This window comes from Triturus cristatus, chromosome 3_2 (genome assembly GCF_964204655.1).
Source record: "Triturus cristatus chromosome 3_2, aTriCri1.1, whole genome shotgun sequence".
Lineage (NCBI taxonomy): Eukaryota > Metazoa > Chordata > Amphibia > Caudata > Salamandridae > Triturus > Triturus cristatus.
Genome location: NC_140584.1, coordinates 1,159,412,028 through 1,159,428,465, shown reverse-complemented (window position 1 = coordinate 1,159,428,465; position 16,438 = coordinate 1,159,412,028). Strand labels below are relative to the sequence as shown.

Genomic DNA, 16,438 nt, shown 5'->3' with positions numbered 1-16,438 from the left:
TGATCACGAGGGGGAAGGTAAGGCGCGCGCCCTGTTCCGGGCTTGGCTGACACACCTGCGGGAGGCGCAAGGCTCCAGACTCCACCAGCTGGGTTAATTTCTGGGAACCTGGCTGCAGAGAATGGGCCAGCTGGCGGCGGGTTGTAGATTGCAAGTCAGCACGGGCAGGGGTAGGCAGACGACTAGGAGCTAAATACCCCCGGTTCTCTTTCTTCACTTTGTTCCCATCTCATACATGTGTGGAACTAACAGGATTTGCTTGGTCAGCACTTCCCCTTCAGGATGTTGCGTTTCGGGTTGACAGGCTGTTTTGTTTCTGTTTGGTTGTCCTGCTTCTCACTTACGAAGATATATAAAAATATACTCGGAGAGCGCGACAACCTTCTCACTGTATTATTATCTGTGTGTTGCAGCTTAAGCCACGCCATTTGACTTGTTTGGAGAGTCTGTTTTGTGTTTGTTGGAAAACAACATTTAAAGTGTAGCAGTTCTTTGCGGCTGTTTTCCCCCTGAGCACTTTTGGAAATAAACAGCATCGATATTAGATGCTCTCGCCACAGCCTCTTGAAACAGCTAGTACTGAAAAAGCTTAAAGGAAAATTATACTTTGCTTTTTGTTGTTGTATTTGTCACACTCCATTTGCTCATATTGTTGTTTATTTTCTTATTACTTGCTGTAATACCATTACACCGGTTTTCTTTCTCATCCAAAACCTTAAATTAAAGGAGGCTCCACTCGCTGAAGACGCTTTAATAGTACCAAAAATCCAGAGAGCTCACCCCACCCATTTTACCACACACGAGGACGCAGAGCTCAAATCCCTTATAATGCAACTCTCCAATCTTGAGGAGAAAGCTACTTGCAAGGGAGGGAGGGAAGCCTGGGGGCAAGGAAGAGACAATTGGAGTAATGGGATTACCTCAAGTAATCTCAGCATTATCTCCTCATTCCACTTTCCCGTCCACGTCATTGCATTAATGTGTATATATATATAAAGGGCACACAGCCCAAGTTACTGTCACACAGCTGTCCATCAGACACTCAGTATGTCTCATTCCATTAAGCAAACGTGTCTATGGCAGAATGTCTTTGAATGTGACCAGGTATTTCTCACCCACAAGATTGTAATCCTTAGAGATAGAAGATTCGACCCAAAGACTTAGGGTGGAAGAGAGAGCTAACCCCTTACCAGGTGGACCAAAATTCGGAAACAGATTAGCACACTTATGGAAAGAGGAAACCCTGTCCAAATACATGCACAGAGCCCTGCAAACATCTAAAGTGTGCTATGCTTTTTCTTCGGGAGAGACTAGAGGTGGATGGACCATTGGAAGAATAATTTCAGCTTCCTTGTGAAATTTGGAGCATGTTTTAGGGCTGTACCTTGAATCCAGATGGAGAACCATTCTGCCTGAAAACATACAAAGGTAGGGGGCTTGAAAAATCAAAGGCCCAAATCCCCTAATCTCCTGGCCAAGGTGATAGCTACCAGAAACAAGCATTGGCATAGCCAATAGGTCTCTCTTTTGGGACCTTATAAGTATTTAGATATGCAGCTCAATATCCTTGGTGCAACAACATCAACTGTTGCATGGCTAAACACCTATAAGGTCCCAAAGGCGAGACCTATTGGCTATGCCAATGCTTGTGTATATGTGTTTTATATGGATACATGTATGTCCTCTCTCTAAGGGTCAATGATTATACTTCAGGCTCCATCCACACTAACACAACTAGCATTCTCTCTGGTCTACAATAAATAAGTGTAATGGATTTCAGGATCCCTTCTGGGACACTTATCCTGGAATATGCTGGACGTTTGTGCTCCCCGATATATTCAAGTGTTCCTTGTACTTACTGCTAAGCACTTGGAATCATCCCTATGTTGTTGTCCATTCATTCACTCATGCGACCATTTCCACACTCAAGATAAGGCCTTCGGGGAAGCACACTTAGGCATTGTGGTCCCCAGTAATTATAATAATAATTATAGAGTGCCAACTGGAAACCTACAAAAGAAGAGCAGCAACCGGTTTTACATACTAATAGCTGGTCAGTCCTCCCATGAACCAACAATGGGATTGGTTTTCTTAGCAAAAACAATAGTGAGTAATGACTAGCAGGAGTCGGCCATTTTGGTACGGATAGGCGCTCTATTGTTGTAGCGTCCTGATGAAAGAGGACCTTGACACGACAAATCTGTCTTTCCACTTAAATGAATTAATAGTTCAAGAGAACATATGACTCACAACAAAAATAACCATGGTATAAAAATAATGTATATTATTGCTCTGCTGAATTGTTTTTTATATCAATCCAGAATCAATCATTTTGATATGAATTTCCAAAAGTGGGGAGTTTTATCCTACACTTTAATATCTTATGGGGAGCCGAGGAGCTATCTCAACAAGGTGACATAACACTAACTTGAGGTTAGGGCTACCCAGCTCATTAGAACTCATGCGATCGTCCACAGAAGGGCGAAAGGCGGAGTTTATCCTGGTAATATTAGAACCTGTATCCAACAGATTGGGAAGTTCTCTATTGCTCTGCTGTTCTTGCCCCAGTGTGATAGTATCTGGAATGCTTCAGAAATCTGTGTCTGACCAGCACTCTTAGCCCTGGGGAAATGTCATCTTCCCTAAACTCTGTTCGTAAGAAGATGATTCGCTCATCCTTCCCACCTAACTAATGATGACCACCTCTCCCCGCCCCCGACTAGTCATACTTTGAAGACCTGTTTCTTAATTGAAGGCACACTCAAGTTCCCGAAGCTTGAGTGGCTATATCACATTCCCTCACTCCCTCCTAGACCTGAAGCAGTACTCAAATACCAGCTCAGGTTTACTTCTGAGCTGTCACTGAACATGAGAAACACTAAATAAGAATGAGAGATAAGTCACACATCTAAGTCCCAAGATAGATTTAAGTCATAACATGTGCATCAATCATAATAATAAATGTGACAGCAGAGATAAAAACGCAATAAGTTCATGCTTGTTGGTATACACTCAAATTACTTTTTTTTTTTTTTCTTGTTTCCAGCTTTTCAACTTGTCTGAGCGAAGACATGACATTGGCAAGCTGCACTCCAAGGTAAGATACTTCATTTTTAACCTTAGTTGTAAACGTTGAGTTTTTTACACAGCACATTCTACCTGCATGTAGCCATTTTAGTAGCCAGTGTGGTTTGTCCAGGCTCACATAGAACTATTTGGGTGAAGAAGTTGGAACTAGAAACCATGTCTTCAGCTTGGTTGGCAGCAAATAAACCCCTGATCAATGTGTAGACAAAAACAAATTCATGTCTTCTCTAAAAGTATTAGAAAATGAGGGTCAGTGTCACCATCAGTTTCTTCCACTTTTATTCTTTATTGATTTGTGAGATGATGACCCAATCTGTCCATCCCATAAAGGAGTTAGATCTCAGTTTTCTGAGCAGTCCTAGTAATGGAGTGTTGATGACTCTCTCACCTGCACTCCTTCCAGGGAGTCTCTCATGTCTACTTCCCCCGACTGACCTCTTCACCAACACTCCTGAACTTTGACATTGATATCCATGGCCGCCTTTCCTGCGTCATCGCAGCCTGCCACCAGCCCTTTTCCATCAACATTTGACGCTGCTAGGTCACGAGCAGGCGTGTTTGAAATTCTCATAATTTGTTTTTGCATGATTACGCATAATTTCGGCAGTATTACTCAAAGAAATTATACATAATTACGTGAAATGCAAATCTGTCATGTCACGCTATATTGAAACGCACAATGTGTGCTTATGTCAATTTAATCTAATGCATTTTGTTGTTCCCTGCATTCGCTCTAAATGTTTACATTGACTGGTGCATTTTGGTGTACATTTTTAGTGCAGATGGTACATAATTACACAAAGTGGCATAGCAGCATAATTTGGAGAATTTTGCATAACAAGTGTAAGGTGAAATTCCTGAAATTACATGAAGTACGTCAAAGTAATTTAAATATCGCCTAGCCATGAGCATTTCATTTCTTGTATGACTGATAGTTCTCAAGACTGCTGCGCTAGTTATACATTGTGAGTTAACCGTAATTGACAAATTTCCCTTGTAAATTACAACCGGAACTGGGTGTTAACTACGCATGTTGTAGATTATACCTGCTTTCTCCTGCCATTATGGTTCTGTTTAATTAACATTTGCAAACACTGACAGTAGATCACTCCCTTTGAGATTAACTCTCCGATCAGTTATGCATCATTCACTGAAGAGTGTTCCTGAATGAAATTTTGAGATGTTAATGGATGTGTCCAAGCGCATTCAAGTACAGAAGCTTGTTTACATGATAAAATATACATGTCAGATAAATGATCAAATCAAATTCAATTTAAATAGTAATAAAGAATTCTGAACAATCCCTTCTGAGTCAAGAATTACTTATCAACTAAGACAGAGGGTTCTGAACACTGAGGGGAAGGGCACCCAATTTCTATTTTATCTTAAAATAATCATTTCATTATCTAACGTCTATACACATAGACATAGTGGTAGAGGGATGGATATAGAGAGAGATATCATGTGTCATTGACTATGAATGTATATTGTGAATTTTACCACATTATGTGGCAGGTATTCCCTGGAAACACTTTTACAAATGTCCTTATCTCTAGGGAATTTTGTGACCATCTACATTTGCAATTTTGGCATCCTGCTTTGTATAGTTTAGAGGTGCTAAGACTTTCATAATTTACTTAAGAGTACAATAGAATATTCTACAGATTATTTATTTGGAAGACAATCGTATTTAAGTTGAGTCTGAGTTTTGTATTTAACCCCAGTCGTGTAATCCCAGATGAAGCGTTTATGTTTTGATTTGGAACAATACCGTCATTGATCCAGTTGTTTACAATTGGCTTTGATTTGTACCAAATGTTTATCATGTATTTGTTCCAGGATGTAGATCTCACTCTCAATTTCTTTATATCTGTGAGAAGTTTGAAGTGATTTTATATAAAAAAAGTTAAAAATATTTCACATTGCTGTGGGATTTGGGTCAAATTTGTGCTCATAAGTCTCATTATCTGGGCAGAATGATGCACTGAAAATCAGGGAGTCTCCGTCCATAAGATCTTGTTAGCACCATAAGAACATCACTCGATCTTTGGTTTGTCTAGTTCGCCGCATTGTATTGTGTCTCATGCTTATATCCGTTTCTGCTGGTGCTGTAGGTGTTGGACTTTGGGTGGCCCGACCTCCATGCCCCGGCCTTGGAGAAGGTCTGCAGTATCTGCAAAGCCATGGACACCTGGCTGAATGCAGATCCACACAATGTGGTTGTCCTCCACAACAAGGTACGTGACTACACTTGGACGGGCAGTGCCCACCACAACAAGGGGCGAGCCCATCTTAAATCTTTTATCTTTTCAGAGCCAACATCTGCCCAAACAAGGCATGTGACTGTTCATAGACAATCATTCTTCTCCACAGCAAGGCAAGTGACATTTCTTCTGATAGTCAATGCCATGCACAATAAGTTATTTTAACATTGTGGACTGTCATTTTCTGCCAGAAGATTAATGCCCCTTTCCAGGGTGGGCAGGCTCTTCCACGTAATTAAGTGTCCTTATTCACAGATGCACAATCGTCCTTAAAAATGGACGTGACCCTTCTTAGGCAGAAGTTGTCACCTTCTGAAAGCTGTGTGTCCATCCCAACAAGGTATTGCTCTCAGCAATTAGCTATGTGTACCTTCACATGCATGTACCATCTACCACACAAACGTATGACCGCTGTTGCACTGGCTTGTTATTCCACTACAGTAGTATCTGACCCATCACACATTCATTGTTCTTAATAATATGATATATGCCTACTGCACCCATCGCATTTTATTCCACTAAAGGTGGTCGGCCCTTCCCAGGCAGACATTCCTTCCACAAAGAGATATCCAACACTTCTTCCTTACAGGAGTTCCCTTTCACAAACCAACAGATGGCTTTTACTCATGAACAAAGGCAGGAGTAGTAGATTTCCTATATGACACTATGTGGTATCCTCCTCTTTGCCATGCATTCTCCCTTAGTGTCATGTACCCTGCTGCTCAGCCAGAGTGACTGTGATGTAATTAGAATGCTGGTGTGTGCATGGCTTGAGAGAGTGTCACTTGAATGCGTGGGCTGAGCAGCAATGATGTTGTTCCCAGTGGGACTTCTGCCATACCCATACCTACTTTACCTGTAACCTGAGACTCCTACCTTATGAATAAACCTGATCCTGTTTCACCTAAACTACTTGCTACCCTGCATCATCCTTTACCACAGACACCTTCAAAGGAGCTGACCAAACTGGATCCGTTGGCACCCTCTCCAATAGGGCTCTTGTTACCGTCCTCACCCCTCTCCTTTGGAAGCACATCCTTCCCCTCATTGCCTATTTCTTGTTTTTCATTTCACATCTCACAGTAACTACGTATTAGGTCAAGTAAATCTGTGCTGTAATGTGTGTATTATTATTCGTTCCCCATGGTTCGGGGAAGCAAAAAGGTCTCTCCCTATGTGGCCCCAATGCAAAATGTAAAATACCAAAGCACCCAAAAAAAAATAAAAAATGAAGAAATTTATAAATGAGCGGCAGGAGGCACTCATTTCACTGTCACAGCCGAAAAATAACCACATCTTTCGCCCTCGCTATTCACTGCTAATTACATTCCATATCGCATCACTCATGACATGTCCTATGACATCATTGATAACATCACTGCAGCATTTGAAATGACATCATTGAGGACAACACTGTGCATGGCGGGGGTGCAAGTTATAGTTACATTAAGCCACAAGTTATAGTTTCTAGAGATAACTATAACTGGGGAATTGTAATGGTTTTGTTTGTTTCAAATGTTCTTTTAACTGACATTTTCACCAAGCCATAATGCCCCTTTAACCTTTGTTTTTTTTCCCAACAAAGTAAAAAAAATTATAATAATAATTACAAATCTGAACTATAACTTCATTTAACATTTGGGTTTTTTGAGTTAAATTCTTTATATACATAGACAACCAGGCAATATAAAACCACCTTCCTTCGTGTACCAAGCAAAGAAAAAATACAGTGCCAGGTGTAAATATAAAGTAGCCATGACTCAAAGCTCAATGCTGCACTGCTCATTCTCGGGGTTGCTGTGGTGAGAGACAGAATGAATAAAAAAAAAAAATAGCTGCATACAAATGGTATATTTGTGTCTATTGTGTAATATTGTGTACACTGCAGAACTTTACAGTAATTGTTGTTGTATTTATATTGTGCTTACTATCGCAGCTGAGGTGTTGAAGCACTTTTGTGTCTGACTGGCCCATGTGGAGTGCCGTGTCTTCAACTATGCAGATGACACCCAGCTCATTTTCCGGATTGATAACTCCACCCATGCCCAGGAAGCGGCACAAAATATTCTTAGATTCACTGTAAGCTGGATGACTGCAAACTCATTAAAAATTAACCCTGAGAAAACTGAAGTCCTCGTCATCCCTGCAAAAAGTAACCCGTGGAGCGATCATTTCTGGCCCCAGGAGCTGGGTGCCACCCCCACTCCAGCCTTCGTCGTGAAAAGCCTAGGCATTAAACTGGACCAAGAGCTCTCCATGGCTAGCCAAGTCACTACTGTGGTAGGCACCTGCATAGGGCTTTTAAGACAGTTACGGAAACGTGTCCCCCGCCTCTCAACTGCCTCCCTACAAACGATTGTGTCAGCCACAATTGTGGACTACGGAAATGCGTTGTATATTGGCCTTTCTCAAAAGCTCATCAATAAACTTCAAGTAGTACTTAATGATGCAGCTAGGTTGATCTTTAGCCTGCCCAGACGGGCCCATGCCTCTCCCCTGCTGTGTAAACTCCACTGGCTTCCCATCAAGCAGAGAGTAAAATTTAAAGGCCTCTGCATTGCCCATAAAGCAATCTATGGCAAAGTACCAGCCTATATTAAGGAACGCTTGAAGAACTATGTTCCAGGACGCACACTGGGTCCTCTGAGGCCTGCTACCTGGCCACCCCTAGATGCAACACTACATCTAAAGGGGGTAGAGCCTTTTCCGTACTGCTCCCACAACTCTGGAACCAGCTGCCCGACCACCTGCGTAAAGAACCGGCTCTTCTCCCATTCAGGAAACAACTCAAAACGCTCCTGTTTAGGGAAGTACTGGACACTGTCTAAACTCACCACACTATGGGGCATGCATCTGCCCACGACCAATGGCTATTCCTCTGAAAGCACTTTGAGACCCGCTGGTGATTAGCCCTATATAAAAATCAATTACAATTGGGTGAGTAGCACACTACTCCGGAACCCAAAGAGGAATAGTGGTGGATTAGTATAGGGAAATAAAAGTTGTTAATTTGAGCGGTGGACATGTGAGTCTGTTAATTGAATTGAATAGGACGAAGGAGGGATAGAGGAGGGAAGAGTCTAGAAAGTAATTATTTGGGAGATCATAGTAGTAAATGAGGTTTGGGATGAGTCAAAGGAGGGATAGGGGAGGGAAGAATCTAGAAAGTGTTATTTATGAGAGTGTAGTAGTAAAATGAGGTTTGGGATTGAGTCAAAGGAGGGATTGAGGAGGGAAGAGTCTAGAAAGGGTTATTATGGAGATCTTAGTAGTAAAATGAGGTTTGGGATGATTCAAAGGAGGGATAGAGGTGCGCAGAGTCTAGAAACTTTTATTTGCCAGATTGCAGTGGTTAAATGCGGTTTGGGATAAGTCAAAGGAGGGATAGAGGAGGGAAGAGTCTAGAAAGGGTTATTAGGGAGATCATAGTAGTGCAATGAGGTTTGGGATGAGCCAGAGAGTGACGGTAGAGGATATATTGAAAGAGATATGATGAGCTAGATTAGTGAATTGAAAAAGGTTGATGGATTTTTTTATAGTAACAGTAAAGTAATACATATATTGATACATAACTACATAGAAATATATATATGTGTACGGAAAATAAAAAACATAGATATAAAGTTGTTTTATGCATGGATAAATAGTTAGAAACTCAGACTTTCAAGTGTTGCTGTACATAAAGCTGATTTATTTATATATTACTATTTTTTATCTGATTTGGTATCTATAGATTTTTATATTTTTTTAAAATATTTTTTATTTTCACCAATATTCGAATAGTGAAGTACTTATAGGTATAATTGTTATAATCATATTTACAAAATGTGATAGATAAAATAATAAAACAGAGACCCATAAGCATATAATCAAATAACTTACATGTAAACTATTTAATGACTTATATACATATTAAGCATAACATAATATACATATAAATATATTTTAACAACAAGTAGTTCATTTGTTAAGCAGACCTTTAAGAATATCTATATATTTTTAAATCATATGTAGTATATATCTGTGTACACAGAACTACACATATCTAAATACATTCATATAATCAAATTATACTTGTGTACATGCACAGGCTTATGCTTAACATTAACAGAGTAGAAAATGTGGACTGTGTTTACATTTCAAAAAAAATTCTCAGGACAGCCAAAATCTTGCCAGAATAGGAATGTGGAAATTAGCTGGAATATTTGTTGTAATAATCTGAAAATAAACATATATATCAATTTGGCATTTATGCTGCTTGGCCTAAATCTAATTGTTTTTTTCTATTAAGATAGGGTTAGTTCATCTTTTGAATTATATTCCATTGATATTTTCCAGTAGGATTTCAAGATTGTAGCTGCATTTCAGTATTTTATCTTTGAAATTTTAATTAAGTTTGCAATAAAATATTAATATTACATGCCAGTCCTTTATTTCAGTATAACATCACTATGCATTCTGACAGCAACAGCCAATGGTATATAGTGTGACCTCTTCATAACTTAAAACCTTCTCTTTTCTTATTATTTTCATGATTATCTTTTCACTTCAACCACTCTCTAGTTGCATGCATTATTAAAGTAATCTCTTCTATTTGATTAAGAAAATCTTCAAATTTTGACTTTGGTCATAACAAGATTAATACAAAATGTATAAAATACTCATTCAGTTGTACCGTATTGATTTTTGATTGTCGCTAACTCAGTTCTATAGTTATCAAATGATGATCAAATGTCCATTTTTTAATAAGACTTAGTGATGGGGTTGAACTCTCTCCAAGTGACTTTTCACAGATAAAGAAATATTGGTTCATGTTAAATAGGGATTCAACAATAACTACTCACTTTGTTTATTGGGAAAGCCGGGTTAATGTTTCTAGTAGCCACACTCCCAAGTGTACCTTTTAGCCACCAAACCACATGTAGCAACGAGGGGTGGGCGGAGCTTGCGGAGTTTCACTCAGCAGAATTCTGTGGCGTTACAGAAAAACTCTGTGTGATTCCGTGGAATTCTGTCAACAGGCGGAAATTATGTAGTTAGCGCTGCAATTTAGCTCTGCATTAAAGTGTAACATAGAGGGGCCGATTCCGATCTCGGTCGGAAGGGCACCGAATCGGGTTCGGCCGTATCTGATCCGATTCCGATGCTTCTTTTCCTACCGATCCGTACACGGGTCCGGACGACGAAGTACGATGTGAAGATGTGCGAATTCCCCGACCGACTCGTTCCCGGCTCCAACCCGATCCGTCCGACTCGGTCGCACGCAATCCGACGCGCGCAATGGAGACAATTATCGACCAAACGAGTACGATGCTCGAATCGGACAGCTCGACCCAGTCGGAGCGTCCAGCTCACAAGAGCTCCCGGAGTCGGACTTTGGGGGGTCCGCGTCGGACCTCCCCGACACCCGCAGCCATACGACTCGCACACAGGGGGAGACCCATGGCTCTCCCCCACACAGGCATGTACGGCACGGATGGCACTGATGCGTACCCACTGTAGGGGGCGCACTTGTTCGAGACATACCTATTCAGTCAATGGGAGCGCATGTACGCGTCGTACACCTGGCTCCCATTGACTTCTATGGGAGTCCGACCGAACCGAGTCCGACAGCATACGTGCGCATCGTACTCGCTCGGTCGGACTGTAGGCGTCCGACTCGGTCAGAAAACACTCCGGATCCGACTCGGTCGGAGTGCTACCCGACCCGGATCGGAATCGGCACCAGAGTGTTCAAAATTCCCCCAATTCAGAACATTACGGACACACCCCTAGTAGTAACCAATGCCCATACGTATGAAGATGGGCAGCCAGGACCATGGCTGTGCTCTACCAGCTGTGATGTTTCTTACTGATGTGCCTATGTCTGAGTTAATATATTCTGTGCCTGCTCAGACTCACAGAAGCTGAAGCGCACAGTGTCCGCCTGGCACTCTGGAGTAGGCCCCTTGCCAGGGGAGTATAGTTTCCTTTTGTGAGCCCTTAACGGGATCTCGGGCACTGCTGGCACAGTCTACCATGTCTCCTTGGCCCTTTGTTCCCTCCTGTTTGCCCATGGCTTGGCATTTCTAGCGCGGTCTCATGTGAGAACTAGTGACGTCATTGGGAAACCGCAGTGGCCTCCTCATGCATGTCTCTGTTTCTCTTTCTCTGGTTGGAACTCTTTGAGGCCAGACCATGCCAGAATCAGACCTTGAGTCACAGATCTATTTCTTCAGTCGATGATTCATTGGGGCTCCTTGTGCTTGTGTAGAGGTTCAGTTTAACCCGGCTATGTGTTATTGGGTAGTTCATCATAACTCTTCCTTAGAAGAAGGTGTGGGTCCACCTTTCCCACTGACAGCTTCGTGTCAATCTATGCTAATAGTCCGATCATAAGGATGAAATCAGGACCCTAACACGCAGGTTCACATGACCCAGATACTCATAACATAATCCCCTCTCCTCTCCATATATGATACGTCCCTCTCCAGATCTTTATAGTGTCTTCACCTCAGACCTCCAAATAGATCGCCAACTTCTGCCCAGTAAGTGTCTGTCTCATTTTCTCATTGTGTCTGTGTGGCTCTATTCCCGCCCCCCCCTCGCTCTCTCTCTCTATATATATATACCTATCTATGTTACCTACTGGCGGTCGCCAGTAGGTAGTTATAGTTACAACCTAGTTTCCACAGGAAAAACATTTTTTGATTTGCTTATAACTTTGGTGTCGTTTAACGAATCTTTATGAAATTTTCCAAAAAGTTGCACTTTTTAGGGTAGCTCCTGAAAGTTTGGGGGTGATTCATCAAGCGGGGGCTGAGAAAAAAGGGGGGTCCCATAACATGTTTTCCCCGTGTTAATTTCCATAGGAAAGTTTGCGACAAGCTACAGCCCGAACTGCTGAACGGAATTACCCCAAATTTGGCAGAAAGGTAGAGCTTGGTTCAGAAAGCGACCTTTTTTTTAAATAGTGTAAATCCGTTCAGTAGTGTTTGAGAAATTCAAAAAATAAGAGTAAAAAAATCGATTTCCCATAGGAAACTTTGTGCAAGGCTACAGCTGTACAGCTGAAACTACTGAACGGAATTACCCCATATTTTGCAAAAAGGTAGTGCTTGGATCAGAAAGCGACCTTTTTTTAAATGGTGTAAATCTTTTAAGTAGTTGCTGAGAAATTAGAAAAATAAAAGTTTCGATATCTGGGCGGAGACTAAGTCCTGTGCACGAGCTTCACTGTGATTGGCTGTCAACACTCCAAACCAGGAAGTGTTTGCAGCCATCTTGTGGCTCGGTAGAAGCGAGTAACCAGAAAATCGAGAAACAAAGGTATAAAACAAGAGAAGGGGCAGGGTAGAAACACCCTGACTCCCAAGGCCTTCTCAGTCGGTCCCAGAAGGACCCCCAGGGCCAAAAAAAGATTTATTTATTTGTAATTTCGGCGCGTTTGCACAGTGGTGCAGGAAGGGGGCGAGCCTGACATAGCAAGTGTGCAAACCCACCCCCTGGCACATTGTAAATTGGGGGATTAAGTACCCTCAATCCTGAAGGTCCCTGGGGGCGAACTAGCCCACCAGGAACCTCCAGTATGCGCCAGGGAGCTGCTGCAGAGAGGTGTTGAGAGGCCACGGCCCTTTGTACACCTCTCTGCAACACAGCTCTGTGGCGCTTACTGGAGGTAGCTGTTGGTCTAGTTGTCCCCAAGGGCCCCTTAGGACTCAAGGGGACTTAATCCCCCAATTTACAACGCACCAGGGGGTGCGTTTGCACAGTGGTGCAGGGAAGGGGCGTGGCCTGATGTGACAAGTGTGCAAACGCGCCCTGTGGCTTGTTTTAAGTCGGGGATTAAGTCCCCTTGTATCCTGAGGGTCCCTGGGGGCCAAATAGCTCACCAGTTACGTCCAGTAAGCACCACAGAGTTGCGTTGTAGAGAGGTGTAAAAAGGGGCGTTGCCTGGACCACCTCTCTGCAACGCAGCTCTGTGGCGCTTACTGGAGGTACCTGGTGGGCTAGTGGGCCCCCAGGGACCCTCAGGATTCAAGGGGAATTAATCTCCCAAATTAAAACCTGACAGGGGGCGCATTTGCACAGTGGTGAAGGGAGGGGGCGGGGCCTGATATGACATGTGTGTACTTATGCAATCACACCACCAAAACCCAAACACTTATAAATTCACCATGCACTCTGCTTGCAGCACTCTAATCATCCAATCACTACCCATGCACTTATGCAGTGACTCATGCACTAACTCATGCACTGCTACAATACCCTGAGCAGTACCCATGCAGTCCAGCCATCGCCCTGTCACTACCCATGCACTCCTCCAATCACCCAGCGAGCACCATGTACTTATCCAATTACTCCGCCAAAACCCAGGCACTTATAAATTCACCATGCTCTGTCCTTGCAGTACTCTAATCATCCATTCAGTACCCATGTACTTATGCAATGCCCCAGGCACTAACACATGCACTGCTACAATCCTCTGAGCACTACCCATGCAGACCTCTAACCACCTACACAGTAGTGATTCACTCCTACAATAATCCAGGTTGTACCCATGCACTCCAGAAATCCCTCTGTCACTACCCATGCACTCCTCAAATCAGGCATCCTGCATCATGTACTTCTCCAATCACTCCGCCAAAACCCAAGCAGTTATAAAATCACCATGCACTGTCCTTGCAGCACTCTAATCATCCAGTCACTACCCATGTACTCAATCAATGACCCAGGCTCTAACCCAAGGCAAATACAGAGGAGGTCATGCTAATTACAGGGGTACCCCAACACATAGTATTCCTTAGTGTATGTAGGAGTTTTTACTGTATTCTAAGTGTCTTTTATCATAGCACTGGTTCTGGTCCTGGTTAGTCAGAGTCAGTTACCACCAGTACCCGTCACTAAAGAGTTGGGGGCACAGGAGGACATTCTGCTCCTCTGTTGGTTCTTTCTGCACATCTCTTGCTTCTTCCTGCAGTTTTCTTCGTTTTTCTGGACTTCTTTTGCCTCATTCTGCATTTGTCTTGCTTCTTTCTGCACTTTTCTTCCTCTTTCTTCACATGCCTAACTTTGTAGGCATAGTTAGAAATTAGCATTTAAAAAACCATTGTAATTCACTGAAAAACCCATAGGTTTCAGGCCCGTTATAGTTAGAATTTAGCATTTAAAAAACCATTGAAATTCACAGAAAAAAACATAGGTTTGAGGCACGTTACAGTTGGAAATTAGCATTTAAAAAACCTTAGAAATTCACTGAAAAAAGATAGGTTTCAAAGACCTTATAGTTAGTTGGACATTTCACTTGTACAAAACCATAGAAATTTCCCCGTTATAGTTAGTTCAGCTAACTATAACTCGCGCCCCCGCAATGCACTGCTGATGACGTCACATATTACATCATTCATCACATGGTCAGTGACATCACTGATGACATCTCAAATGACATCACTGATGACATCACTGATAACATCATCCACGTGAAAATCTGTTGCACCTTCTCACACTCTAATATAACCTTTGATATACTCACTGTAAAATACAGACTACCATTTTCGAAACCATCGACACATCAATACCAGTTACTACATAGGCACTCACTGATTTCTAGGTCTACACACACATCCACTCATTCACCCATAGAATCACTCATACATACAGTCACTCATCAATACAACACTATGATATGCACTCATACAAAAGTAACTGATATCCCAGCCTCAGTATTACAAGTGCATTATAGCCAATTATACTCATAATATGGTGTACGGAATATCCCCACATTGGGTTCGAGTAACCCGACCATCACACCCTCAAGAATGCTCTAAGCTGAGAAGACGATTTGTTATGAGCGCTTTTTTAAAAACACAAAAAACACACACCAAGAGTGATTGAATTTGCAAAAAAATATATAAATATGCCTGTATTATCTATATTTCAGGCTTGACAAAATTTCCAAAATCATAAGATTGTCTTAAAAATGGTAGGATTGATTTTTGGAAGGATCCAAAAGTAGAGAAACGTTTTATCATTGAAAAGTGTTTCTTTATATTTATTCCACGTTTGTTATTTCACTGAATGTGCACGTATAAATTATAATAGCTGACTGGTTGGTATGCACCAATTAACAATGTATTGCGTCATGGCAAAAATTGAATTACAGTTGAAAGGGATGGATTTAATCAATGATGAACCACACATTAATTTCTTACTAACAGCAAATCTAGAAGGATGTTGAGTTGAACTGTAAATTGCTGCAAGGTTTATCTTGAGTCAATGTATCCCCAGGTCACCTTTGGACGTTGATGTCAGAAATACCTATACAATAGTGTAACCACTGTTTCTCTGCCTGGAGCTCTCTAGGGTCGCTTACTTTGTATAGTCCTGCCCTCTAGTGGTTCTGTTTGGAATGATATCTTATTTCTCAAAATGGTGAACTGGAAACAAGCTAAAACAAGCATTTGCAATGCAATAGGTCTCGCATTTATGCGAGTTTAAGCTATTGGCAGTGTAAATTACAATGCCTTTTATTTATGTTTTTAAAACAAAAACAAAAATAAAAGGCATTGTTATTTGCAATGTCAATAGCTCAAACTTGCGTAAATGCGAGACCTATTGTATAGCAAATGCTTGTTTTTTTATAACGAGGAGGAAATAGTGCACGTGATTAGGGGAGGGTGGAGGCTGTTGCCTTCTCTGACCATCCGACAAGAAGGACGGGGCTAGACCAGCCCAACATTATGAATCACATCTTTCCCAAATAAAACAGGAAAAAGTACGACCTGCGTTGGTCCATGCTAACCTCGTTAGCGCCCATGCTAGGGAAAAACTTGGCCATGGTTTAAAAAACGATCAAAACCGATCCCCTTCTTTTTATATAAATGTAATAAACCCCCATACAATCACTGGCCTCATAAAAAAAACAGCCACTTGTTCACATATTGCACTGTCCTCAAAATTCATAATTCCATAAAGCATTACTAGACAAAAACCCATCACAACAACATTTGTTGTGGCCTCTGCCTGCCCTATGATCACACACAGAATAAGCCCTTTGGTAGCGCGCATTATAATCAGTTTTAAAAAGTCCCATATGTTTTATCATAGTC

The 16,438-nt window shown here is 41.8% G+C and overlaps 1 protein-coding gene across 19 annotated transcripts in view; it reads left to right on the top strand.

Moving 5' to 3' along the window:
• Positions 1 to 16,438, top strand: part of TNS1 (tensin 1) — a 1,878,049-nt gene that overhangs the window by 1,507,319 nt on the left and 354,292 nt on the right. For all 19 annotated transcript variants that reach the window (XM_085649989.1, XM_085649997.1, XM_085649992.1 and 16 more), the window contains 2 exons: positions 3,047 to 3,097; positions 5,202 to 5,324. In XM_085649989.1, coding sequence (XP_085506115.1) covers positions 3,047 to 3,097; positions 5,202 to 5,324 — 174 coding nt within the window. The remainder of the gene's footprint in view (positions 1 to 3,046; positions 3,098 to 5,201; positions 5,325 to 16,438) is intronic.